The 11,492-nt window shown below is 46.1% G+C and overlaps 1 protein-coding gene across 1 annotated transcript in view; it reads left to right on the plus strand.

The window, feature by feature from the left end:
• The window catches only part of AGMAT (agmatinase (putative)), a 93,895-nt gene extending 86,772 nt beyond the window's left edge, over positions 1-7,123 (plus strand). Inside the window, exon 7 of the mRNA XM_069610455.1 lies at positions 6,870-7,123. Coding sequence (XP_069466556.1) covers positions 6,870-6,943 — 74 coding nt within the window. The 3' untranslated portion in view covers positions 6,944-7,123. The remainder of the gene's footprint in view (positions 1-6,869) is intronic.
• The last annotated feature ends 4,369 nt before the right edge of the window (positions 7,124-11,492 follow it).

An 11,492-nucleotide genomic window follows, 5' to 3' on the forward strand; every position in this document is an offset into this window, starting at 1 on the left:
CCAGGTAAATAACTCCCTTCCCCATGTGCTTTTCCACATGCAATGCAGATCAAAATCCTAAGTCACAAATAAGTCTTCCTGTGGATTCTCTTTTTCAAAATGTCACTAATGCAATTCAAAATCCTAAGGGAATGAATCTTCCTTTGTATTCTCTTTTTAAAGTTCCACTACTTGGGTTTGGGTCCCAGACTCACACAGCACCTGGTATACTCCCCTATCAGGTTCTTTTGTACGGTTCCTTTACACACTTTGGGTGCAGGTCCCACACTTGCAAATGCCTGTATTCTCCCCTGCCAGGACTTTCATATAACAGAACTCTTTATGGGTGCGGATCCCAGATCTGCACTTCACCGGTTATACTCTCCTGCCAGGACTTTATGTTGCAAGTTCCACAAGTGCCTGGTTCACTATCCTGCCAGGGCTTCTTACAGATTTCTCAGCTTGGGTGCGAGTCCCAGACTTGCACAGTTTCACAGGCCTCAGCCTTTTCCGTGCATTCAGCATTCAATGGGTCAATGACCCTTCGGGCAACAGTTCCTCCCTTTCAGGGCCTCTCGCCTTCCCAATCAGCTTTTAAGCTTTTTGCCCGATGCACGGCAATCGCCTTTAAGCGCCCCAGTGTCCCACCTTCCCCAGCTGGGCCCACCAGCTCTGTTTGGCTGCTTCGTTCTTCCTCACACCGTGCCGCGGATGCTGCTGCATAAGCGGCTTCCGTCCCCTGGACTCGCATGAGAAGAGGCTCCCTCAGAGAAAGGAGTGATGACATCATCAGATTCATCACACCGGTATCCTGCTTACTGGTGGTGGCATCCCCTGCAAGTGCTCTCTTTCAACCTTCCTGGCTGGGAAGGACAGAAGAAGGGCTCACATTTTCAGTTGAGACCCTGAATATGGTCCCTCAGCAACCAACAAATAAAGTAATAGCTCTGGGCTCCGTTTCTCGTTTCAAACCACTTTCAAGACGCACTTCCCCCCCCCTCAGCCCCAAGCCCTCCCCGCACTTGGGCAATCTGAATGACACAAGGTCTAGTAAGAATGTTTTGTCCTCCTTCTGTCTTCCCTTCCTTTTCTTGTCGCGACTAGAAACACTTATGTACAGGCGCGTTATGCATGACTTATCATATCATATCCACTGCTTGCGAGTCACCGCAAGACCTACACAGCTGCCTTTCAGCAATGGCTTTGGAGCCGTCGAGCTGCTGCATAAACTATTGCCTGTCTATAACTCTCTTCAGACCCTGAGTGTCTTTTCATCTCAAAGTCTGAATATGCTGCATAATGCTTTACAGGGGCGGGTTACTAGTGTTTGTATTAGCATGCTTGCATTTTGAGGATAACTAAAAGACTCGTCATTTTTATAGAGCTTGATTTTGGTACCACTGTACTATTGATGTCTGGATGCGTTTTGCTAGTGGACACTCCTCTGGAGGAGTACAGCCTGCCCTTGCCCGTTTCTACCTTGAAGACACACAGGAGATGACTTCTCATATTGTGCCTGTTTCATCTTTATGATTGATATCAGTGCTGCTTTAGTAGCATTATAGGGCTCAGAAGGAGTTTAGAAATCACTACCTGTCCCTGTTTCCCTGCAGAGCAGTCATTTTGTCACATCAGTTGAGACAATATTTATAGTCTATTGTGGTGCTGTGAGTCATGCTAGTAACTTCACTGCAGGGTAGGTGGCAGTTAGTGCTCCAACCAAAAGCCCTTTCCTGTTCCTTTCTAGAGTGTTACCTTCTGGGATATAAGCCATGCAGGACCTGGGTTCTTTAAAGCCAATATCAGCAGGGCTTGTGAAGCTCAGGAAGGAATCCAGGAGACCGGAACAAAGCTCCTTTCAAAAGAGAAAATAAATTGGAAATGCTATGGGTTTTCCCCATACAGATCAGACCTGGTGCGATATTCCAGACTTTGCGCCAGTACAAATGCATTTACAACTTTGCACAGGTGCAATTTTGCATTTTAGTACCTGGCGAGGGGTGTGTGGCAGCCTCCCAGCCAATGAGGAGGCTCAGGACGGGTTCTATATCACAGCGGTAAAGACCCCGCTCCAAGCCTCCTCAGAGAGGAGAGGGAGCCCACCATCTCCCCTCACCAGGAATCAAGTAAGTGCACTGCCTGCTTCGTCCCCATACCCCACCCGCACTTTCCACTTATTTAAGCTCCCTCCCCACTTTCCTCGCCCTGCATTGGCCCTAGTATTCCCGGGTGCATCTTCGACTCCTGAATGGCCGACCACGAGTAGTTCCCATCTCCCAGATCCATGGTGGCCATCTGTTTTTGTAGCTTTAGCGCAAGCTGAGAAACAGCAAACATACCGTTTCTCAGCTGGTGATGAAAACACTATTAGTACCCCGGTAAAATGTGCCTGGTTACTAATATCAATAGAACCCTCAGAGGGGGGGCATTACAAGCGAGGTAATGGCCCGGGGCTCACAACAAAGCCCTTGCTTCACACAGGCGTCTAACTGCTGCCCCAGTGCATTTCCCCACCGGTGATACCCCATCCTCGGGTTATACTGCTTAAGTATTAGCACTACGGAAAAATGTAAGGTTTTAATGAATTTTTACACCAAGCCAGAGTGGGCCCTCATACTAATACCCTTGCCTATTAGCAAGGAGGGGTTAAGGGGCAGCTGTGTCTGTCAGGAGCGGCCCATGCGAGGAGGGGAGTGGTGCAGCGGCGCTGGCAGCAGTGCCACGACTATGAGAGGCAGTGCCAGGTTTTGAGCCCTGCCTGCACCGCAGATCGGGTACGCACCCTAATCTTGCTGGGCAATTTCTGATCTATACAATATTAACAAGCCGTACGTCTCGTATAGGCGGGAAATGTAGCCATAGGATGGTGTTCACGTACACCCAGCACATAATAGGGGATTACTAGTGCAGTCCATGCTCAGTCCTGCTCATTTGATCTCCTGTACTACTTTTAGTGGAGAGATCACTCTCCTAGATGGGGAGTTAATAACTCAGTGCGCATTATGTCCGGCCTGGGGAAAGTCTCTACACCCTGAATGATTTGCTCGTGACTCACATCCTTGGACAGCGCATCTTTGCGCTATTGTCCAGCCCCCTGAAATGCTCAGGAAACCTTTGTGAATAAGGTGACCTGAGCATTTCTGAAAGCAGCGCTAATGAGACGAGGAGCGTATTCTCTGCGCACCTTGCATTTGCGCTGCTTTTTGAAAATATGGCCCATAGTTAGTAGATTCCCCTCCAGCTTTGTTCATGGCACTATTGATAATAATGGTAATAATAATCATTAATAATGATGAATAAAGCTTGTTGTTTGAAAGATCAGGAGAGCTGTTTTCAGGATTCTTTTCTCATGTCCCCCTCTACATTACATCTGCCCGACCCAAAGTTCCCTGCCAAACCGTAGGGTGTAATAAAACATGATGTTGCCTCATACACCTGGACAATTTAAATAATGGAGGCTGTTATTAAAAATACTTTCTTTATTTTAGCTTCAAGACTGGACCTGTGATTTACATGTCTTTCCAAGCACTAAGATTTTAAAACAATACACACACACACACACATATTCTCTCTAATTATTTTTCTATAAGTGGTAGTAACTTATCGGTTCTGTGTCATAATGGTAGTCGCTCATGGCGCATGACCTTTGACCACTCCTTGGAAGCTGCGCTCACGACTGCCTACCGCAGCTTTTGCTGTGCTTTCCTTTTAATTTATTTATTTTATTTACTGTGTGTTCCTTTTAATACTGCCTCCCTACATTTTCATGCCCCGCCAGCAGTCCCGAAGCCTTGAGTTCTGTGCCGTCCCCCTGCATTTTCAAAGATGTCACTGTCACCCCACCAAACTCCCGCCTTTTGGGCCCACTCCTCCCCAGCAACCACTTTGCCTCTGAAACGTTACTGCCCTTCTCCTCTGACCAGTGGCGCACCCAGACATTTTTCATAGTGGTGGCCACACTGGAAATCTTGGGGTGGCACAACAAAACAAACACACATAACTGAATGGGAGCCCGGGGTGGGTGGGGAGCATTTTTAAAAGGGTGGCCGGGGCTACCCTTGGCGCCGCCCCTGCCTCTGACCACACCTCATCAATATACTATACCCTTGGCCCGGCTTACCTGCTTCTCTTTCAAAAATCGAAGCAGTTGCCCTCAAAATCCTGCTTCCACCTCACACCACATGCGCATGCTGGCGGTGCATGCAGAGGCGTCACTATGGAGCGCTTCAGGTGGGGGGTTATAGCCCTGGGTCTTTTGGTTGTAGCCTTGGATAGAAGCTCAGGGGCTACAACCATAAGGCTAGCTAGCCCCGAGTCCCAACAGTCCTGGTATTAGCATAGCCCCAGATCTTTTCCAGACCTAGCAACACTGCACGTGCAGCTTTCGTTGGGCACTGCGCGTTGAAACACCCAAACGACCTGGAACTGAGACATCCTCTCTGAAGGGAATGCGGAAGTAAAATGTCCCCCTCCACCAACCACTGCATTTCTCAACAAATCAGTAGAAAATGTGAAATGTATCCCCCTTTTGCAAAATAGATGTTAAAAAAAAATGTGTTATGGGTAGTTCTAAGAAGGCTTATCAGCCAATCGGTGAACTCAAGATCTACCACAGTACCCAGCAAAAGTATTCCTGTGCATATAAAAATACATGTATACAAATATCAAACAAAGAATGTTATGGTTATTCATTCGGCAGGTTGTTGGTAAACACTGCTCAGCGGCAATTCAGAACATGTTTTATGCCACTGGAAAATAAAATGCTCATCTAAAAATGCGTTCCAAAGAATAAATCATGCAGCATAACTCGTGCCGCTGACAAAACATTCAGGCGTGTTCTATTATTGCAAAACCAGAAAGAAGCAGGAAAACTCAGTACTCTGGACCAGAGTATTATTGTACCACAGAAATCCGGAAAAAATGTCCAGAGAGCAAAACTTGTTCTATTATTGGCCAGAAGGAATAACTGCAACCAAAGGGTGTGTGGGAGAGAACATGAAAATAAGGGTCCATGTCCCAAAAGAATTAAGTGATCCAGGGGCCAAAGGAGAGAAGCCTCTCATAACTCATGTGGATGCCGGGGAAGTGAAGTTGACCCTCAAGTGAAGTGTGATCAGAACAGCCAGGGCTAAGTGGGCCGACGCTAGCCAGGGCACTGCCCCCACGGCCTCTAAATAATGCCCTTGAGCCGGGCTCTGCAGAGCTCTCCGAACTGACTTTCCTGACTAGATACAAAGCCGAGTGGCAATACTGCTCTTCACCAGTAGATGTTAGTATCAGACTTGTTTATAATTGCAACGTTAGTTGAAGACATTTAGAATTAAGTTGTTTTCAAAAAGGTTTAATTGTTGCAACACATTATATTTAAGTATTGTCATTACACTGGTTTATTAGTACATCAGCTTCACTTATTTCTTTCAAAGGATATATATAAGTTCACTTGAGCCAAGTCACACATTCCACAACGCCACCTAGTAGCCATCGCTGGAAGTTCACCTCCAGTTCTGAGCCACAACAACAAGGCATTGTGGGTATGCAAATTGCCTCAACTGCAAACCTTTGTCTCCATGCAATTGCAGTTGGGTCAATTTGCATACCCAGAATGCCTTGCTTTTGTGGCTGAGAACTGGAGGTGGCTATTAGGTGGCGTTGTGGAATGTGTGACGAACTTTCACATTTCAGGTGAAAGGTTTTTTTTTTTTCTCAAACCTTTTTAAACACACCATAACGTACGTGTGTGTACATGTGCATGCGCGCGCGCGTGCGTGCGTGTGTGTGCCCCCCTAGATTTCGTATCCGAATTCAATTAAACCACTGAGAACAGCAGTGGGACTGGTTGCACGTGGAAGCCTCACACAGCTCCTTTTAGCTACTTAAATGTGTGCCACTTCTCCAGACTGTTAAACTGCATCTTCACAATTTATACCCACCTTTCTAAACCACCAACATCTTTTCAGTGAGGTATGCTCATTGACATGCACAACAGCATTTTGTTTAGTAATACTTCCATTTTGCATAGCCACGATCTGTATATCTTGTCTATGCCAAATAGTGATTACGAGCAGGTTAATCATATGGAACTACTTTTGCCAAGGGGCTTCTTTGAGTCTTTGCAGAGTTCTGAAACCCTGGACATATTTTAGGCACACAATACTTTCCCTATCTTAGCTGGAAAAATACAATTGCATTTATAATTTGAACTAACGTGCTTCTATAAGGATTTGTATATTTGGTTTAGTACATGATATGTGTACGTTTCTAGTCAACTCTAGAAAAAACTTTTTTTTATAGAATTTGTAAGCCAAACAGTAATCCATTCCTGTACAATCAGAGCTGAGAGTTGGGAAAGTGCCAACATTGCAGACCCTGCTTTCCTGATTTAAAGTGTGTGATCCTGGGCAACACATTCCCTCGCACTTTGCCTTATCTGCCAAAGTAAGGATCCCTAAACGTTAATCAGTTTCATAGAGTACACTGGTAAAACAAAAAAAACGTAATTATGGTTGTGCAAGCCGGTGTGTGGCTTAAATATATAATAATCAATGTGGCTGATTATATGTTGCACATCATAGAGGTATTTGTCCCAGGGTATGCTCCTGGCAACTTCTTGTAATGTCCTTTTTCTCATGATGCCCTCCTGTATAAAAGATTGATATCACTTGATGTGCTGTTACTTCAGTGACATCATTCCTGTTACGTCAATATGTGTGAAAATTGAAGGGAGGCTTCCAGTTGCTTCCCGCCTGGGGTCCCACAAATACTAGGATCGGCCTAACACACGCCTTAACATATCCGCAGAGGGGAGGCGGGCCCCGGGTGCAGTTCCTTCATCAATGAGTGCGAACAATGCCTGCCATATAGAGCGTAAAAGATGGTATTTGTCTTCACAGGAAACACTGCACTGATGGCCGCCAATCTCCTGTTCGAGATGCTGTGTGTTCTTCCAGGCGTCAGATGTCTGTGAGGGCTGCTGCTCGGGTATCCCCATAAGATGTGGCGACAAAGCGACTCCCTGACACCTTCCACAGTTGCTCACCACCCTGGGGAAGACGCTGCTTCCTTCTGGTCTGAAACTTCACAGCCACATTTGTTTTTCTGTGACCATATGCAGTGTTTTTTGGGAAAATAAAATATATATCTTTAACATGCGGTGTACAGAATGTCGCCATATTGCTGAACATGAGGTATGAATAGTTAGCAATGTTCCCTCTAATATTTTGTCTGTACGTGCAGAAATGGGTGTGGCCTTTGTGCGCACATTATGCTTCATGTGCGCCACTGACTGATGAGCTAAGCCACTTTATAATCATGCATAGTTGGTGAGCTGTCATTCCCAAAGCGTTTGTAAGGGAGTTTCTTCTTTCTGTCCACAGCAACTCTTTACAAATCAGTGTAAAAGGTGTAATTTACATAACATTTTGCAAAGCTAGACAAAAAACATATATTTTATATGTGATCATAAAGAGATCATCCAGTCTAGGACTTAAGGAACTGCGACAATACCTGGCAGAAGTACTCCTTCTGAGACAATGCAGAACGTTTTTTATTCCAGTGGAAAAAACGAATATCACTCATCATAACTGATGTGGCTGGCAAACAATTCAGACAGGTTACAATATTTGCAGATGGCTTCATGGCAACTAAAAGGAACCTTAACCATAATGGAGTAATTTAAATGCCAGAAGAACATATTTTGTGTAAGGATAAAAATTACATCAGAATAACTGCACCACAGGATATGAGAATTCTCGTGCTTACCCTTCACATTACATTGTCCTGTGAACAGAGCTGTGACAACACTTACTCAAAACCAGTCTTGCAGCTAAGAGGCATACCAACACCCATCGTTATTCCCTAAAACAGGAAGATTTGCTTGACGCAAATTGTAAACAAACATATAGGCGCCTACTCCTGCTTCTATCTACAGAGCACCATTGATATTTTTGGAATTAGTAGGCAGCAGAGCAGTGGCATAGGAATATTACTCGCTGATTTCAAGAGGAATTTTAAGGGGAAAACACATCTTTTAACATGCATAAAGTGTCCCTATTGGCAAAGCAAATTACTTTTTTGCTCCCTGAAAAATATTTTGATTCCGTGTAGGGAGTAAATCTCATCAAAGCCCTGCTTGTAACCCTGACATAGGAAGTGAAATAACAGGGCACACAATACAGTCTATAATTTTGCCTACCCTCCCTCAGGACAGTTTAGACAAAATTCAACAAGATCCTTACTGAGGTTTCTTATGGAGCCTGTGGATGGAAAGCAGATGCATTTGCCGTTTTTGTTAATAGCAGTATTCTCATAGATACAACAGAGTTCCATCTTCTGTAACTAGGGACCCCTCTTCTGCAATTCACTGATATCAGTTAAACAAGATGCACAGGGATGCTAAGGGCACGAAACACAGAACACGCAATTATATGGGAAAGCCCTCAGCTAATGAGCATAGAAAGAAACAGAAGGTGCTGTTTCCTAGACTGCTGATAGCGTTTCCCATCCTTCTACAAACAACACATTTCCTTCACTGTGCTGTACTGCTGAAACATCGGACTTGGTTTTTGAAAGTTGCTGATTTGTTCTCCACTGTCAAGGAGTTTTCCTCTGTGCCCTTTCCCAATACCCTTCCCTGGCTCCTGTGCTAGCCTCCAATACTAGTTGACCGGGCTCTGTAAAAAGTGAGGGCTTGCAGCAGTAACACACTCACTGGGATATTTGCATTCCCGCAATGCTTAACAAGAAAAACATATTTAAAGCTTCACTGTGATTGTATGGGCAGTTTAAGAAAATGACATGAATCTGCATGTATGTAATTATTTTGCAGTGGATACAAGATTGTTTGCAACATACCCCACCATAATAGTATTGGGTAGGGTTATACAAGTGCTCAGTAAAACAATTGTTTTGATAGCAGAGAGTTTCAGTATAATGTGTTAAGGTCTATGCCCAATGTAACTCTGAAAACATAGAAGGATGCAGATTTTGTGAAAAGCATTTTAGCTGTCTGAATATCCATTGCCCTAATAAAATGTACAAGTAATTCCAGGCATAGTCATTGCCCATTCCCTCTGGCATGCCAAGTAAATGGTATTTCAATGTTGTTCTCCACTTATAGGGAAATGTTAGCAATGCTAAAGTAGGAGACACAGAGTATGACATTTCCTTTCTCAAAATCTTAGAGGGCAAATTATTATTTGATTTTAATAATGAATTAACCCCTTAAGTGCCAAGGATGAGATATCTGGTCCTTGACATTACCTCCGTAGTGCCAAGGACCAGATAACTCGTCCTTTTTGGCACCTTGTTTTAACTGTAATCCAACCCCCGGGCTATGTGAGGCTGGAGAGGGGCACATTGGTGTGCCAATCTGGCCCCAGGGTTGCCAAACCTTACTGCCCCACCCACTGGGGGGCTGTCCCACAATTTATGGTGGCCCTCTCCCCCCTGCACTCCTCCCTGGGCTCCTAGGAGCAGATATCTGGGCCCAGGGAGGGCTGCATGACATGGCCCCCACTCAATTTTGGCTCACCCCAAATAGATGGCAGGGGTATCTCATGCAGGCCTCCCTGGGGGCAGGTATCTGCCTGTATGAAGGGGCAAATGGGTTTTCAGTGGGGGGTGAGGTTCAGTAGACCACCAGGGATGGCTTGTAAGGGAGGGGGGGGGGCATGCCTGAAAATTATTGATTTGTTTTTGCTGGTGTGACCGTAGCTTTTTCTACGCGAGCATCTGCAACGTTATGTGAGTACTGTTTTTTATTATTCTATGATTAGGGCCCACTGTCAGTGCGGTTGGTGAGACTGGGGCTGGATTGTTGGTGGTGTGGGTGGGAATGGGCCATCTGGGCAGATATGTTGGTGGACTGGGACACAATTGCAGGGTCAGGGCACAAATTGCCCCCCATGCCAGCAGAACATTTGTGTTTTCCTGGGAGCGGATCCCTCCCATGTGGGTTGTCCGTCTGCAAGCCCAGGCTCCACCTCTGGCTGTGCTACGTTACAAATGTCACCTCCGGGGAGGAATGGGGATCCTGCCGGGGCTCACTGGAGCTGCGGCTGTGCTTAGGGGACGGTACACCCACATGGTACATGGATGTCCACTCGCCAAAACACGTCGCCAACAACAGATGTCATACCTTCCCGCGTTCCCACAGGTATCCCGACGAAAACGGTACCTCACATGTGTGGGTGCACCTACCGGGAGCGCAAAAGGAAAAGGGTAACCCACTGGTAACCCCAAGCCTTTCGGCACAGCCCATTTTGTTCATGTGGGCAACCTACAGATTTGGGCCTTGGGTGTCGAAGCCAGCAAGGAAAACAGGGAACACCATGCATTTCTGAAATGAGGACACCCGTGGGAATGCACAGAGGTCTCAACACCAGAGGGACTCTACCAGTTTAGGGTCATGCCTTATGGGTTGAAGAATGCCCCTGCCCCCTTCCAGAGATTTTTCAATCATGCGCTTCATTGCCGTCTACAGTTCCACCTGGGAAGAGCATTTGACACATCTGGATAAGGTGTTGCAGGCCTTGAAAAAGGCTAATCTCACTATCAAGGCCACCAAGTGCCAGATAGCTCAGGGGAAAGTCACGTATCTTGGTCATGAGGTAGGAGGGGGTCAAATCCAACCTCTCCCCAGTAAGGTACATGACTGGGAGACTCCCACTACTCAAACCCAAGTTAGAGCCTTTTTGGGCCTCACTGGGTACTATCGCAATTTCATGGTGGACTATGGAACCATAGCTGCACCCCTGGCAGCTCTGACTTCTCCCAAACAGCCTAGGAAGGTTAATTGGACTGAAGGCTGTCAGAGGGCCTTTGATGGCTTGAAAGAAAGTCTGTGTAGGGCACCTGTGTTGTGTGCACCTGACTACAGCCGACCCTTTATCGTCCAGACAGATGCCTGCGACACCGGAATTGGAGCTGTCTTGTCCCAGTTAGATGACAAAGGGAGGGCACATCCTATCATATTCATCAGTAGACAACTCAAGGGTAGAGAACTTAGGTGGGCTACTGTTGAAAAGGAATGTTTTAGCATAGTTTGGAGTCTTAGGCATTTTAGGCCCTACCTTACAGGGTCTACCTTCAAGGTCCAAACAGATCATAAGCCCCTGAAGTGGCTTTTGCAGATGAAGGGTGAACACCCAAAACTGCTCAGGTGGTCAATTAGCCTGCAAAGGCTAGACTTCCCCATAGAGCACAGACCACGGAAGAGTCACGATAATGCAGATGGCCTTTCCAGAAGGTATGTTGACCATCTGGATGAGGGTGTCTATCTCGTGGGAGATTAGGCACCCTAACCTCAGTCTGCGGGGGGGGGGGCGACTGTAATGCTGGAAATGCATCAGAGGGACAGGGCCTCCGTATCCTTGTCCTTTACTGCTTTTTATCATATGTTCTGTTGTGTTTTCCACGCAGGAGTTCATATGGGACTCCTGACGGTGCAGCTCTCTCTTTTGATTTGGTGTACAGACCCATGGGATACCCTTATGGCACCCATGGGTGGGGGTACA

Source organism: Ambystoma mexicanum, chromosome 8 (genome assembly GCF_040938575.1).
Source record: "Ambystoma mexicanum isolate Mex_15411 chromosome 8, UKY_AmexF1_1, whole genome shotgun sequence".
Lineage (NCBI taxonomy): Eukaryota > Metazoa > Chordata > Amphibia > Caudata > Ambystomatidae > Ambystoma > Ambystoma mexicanum.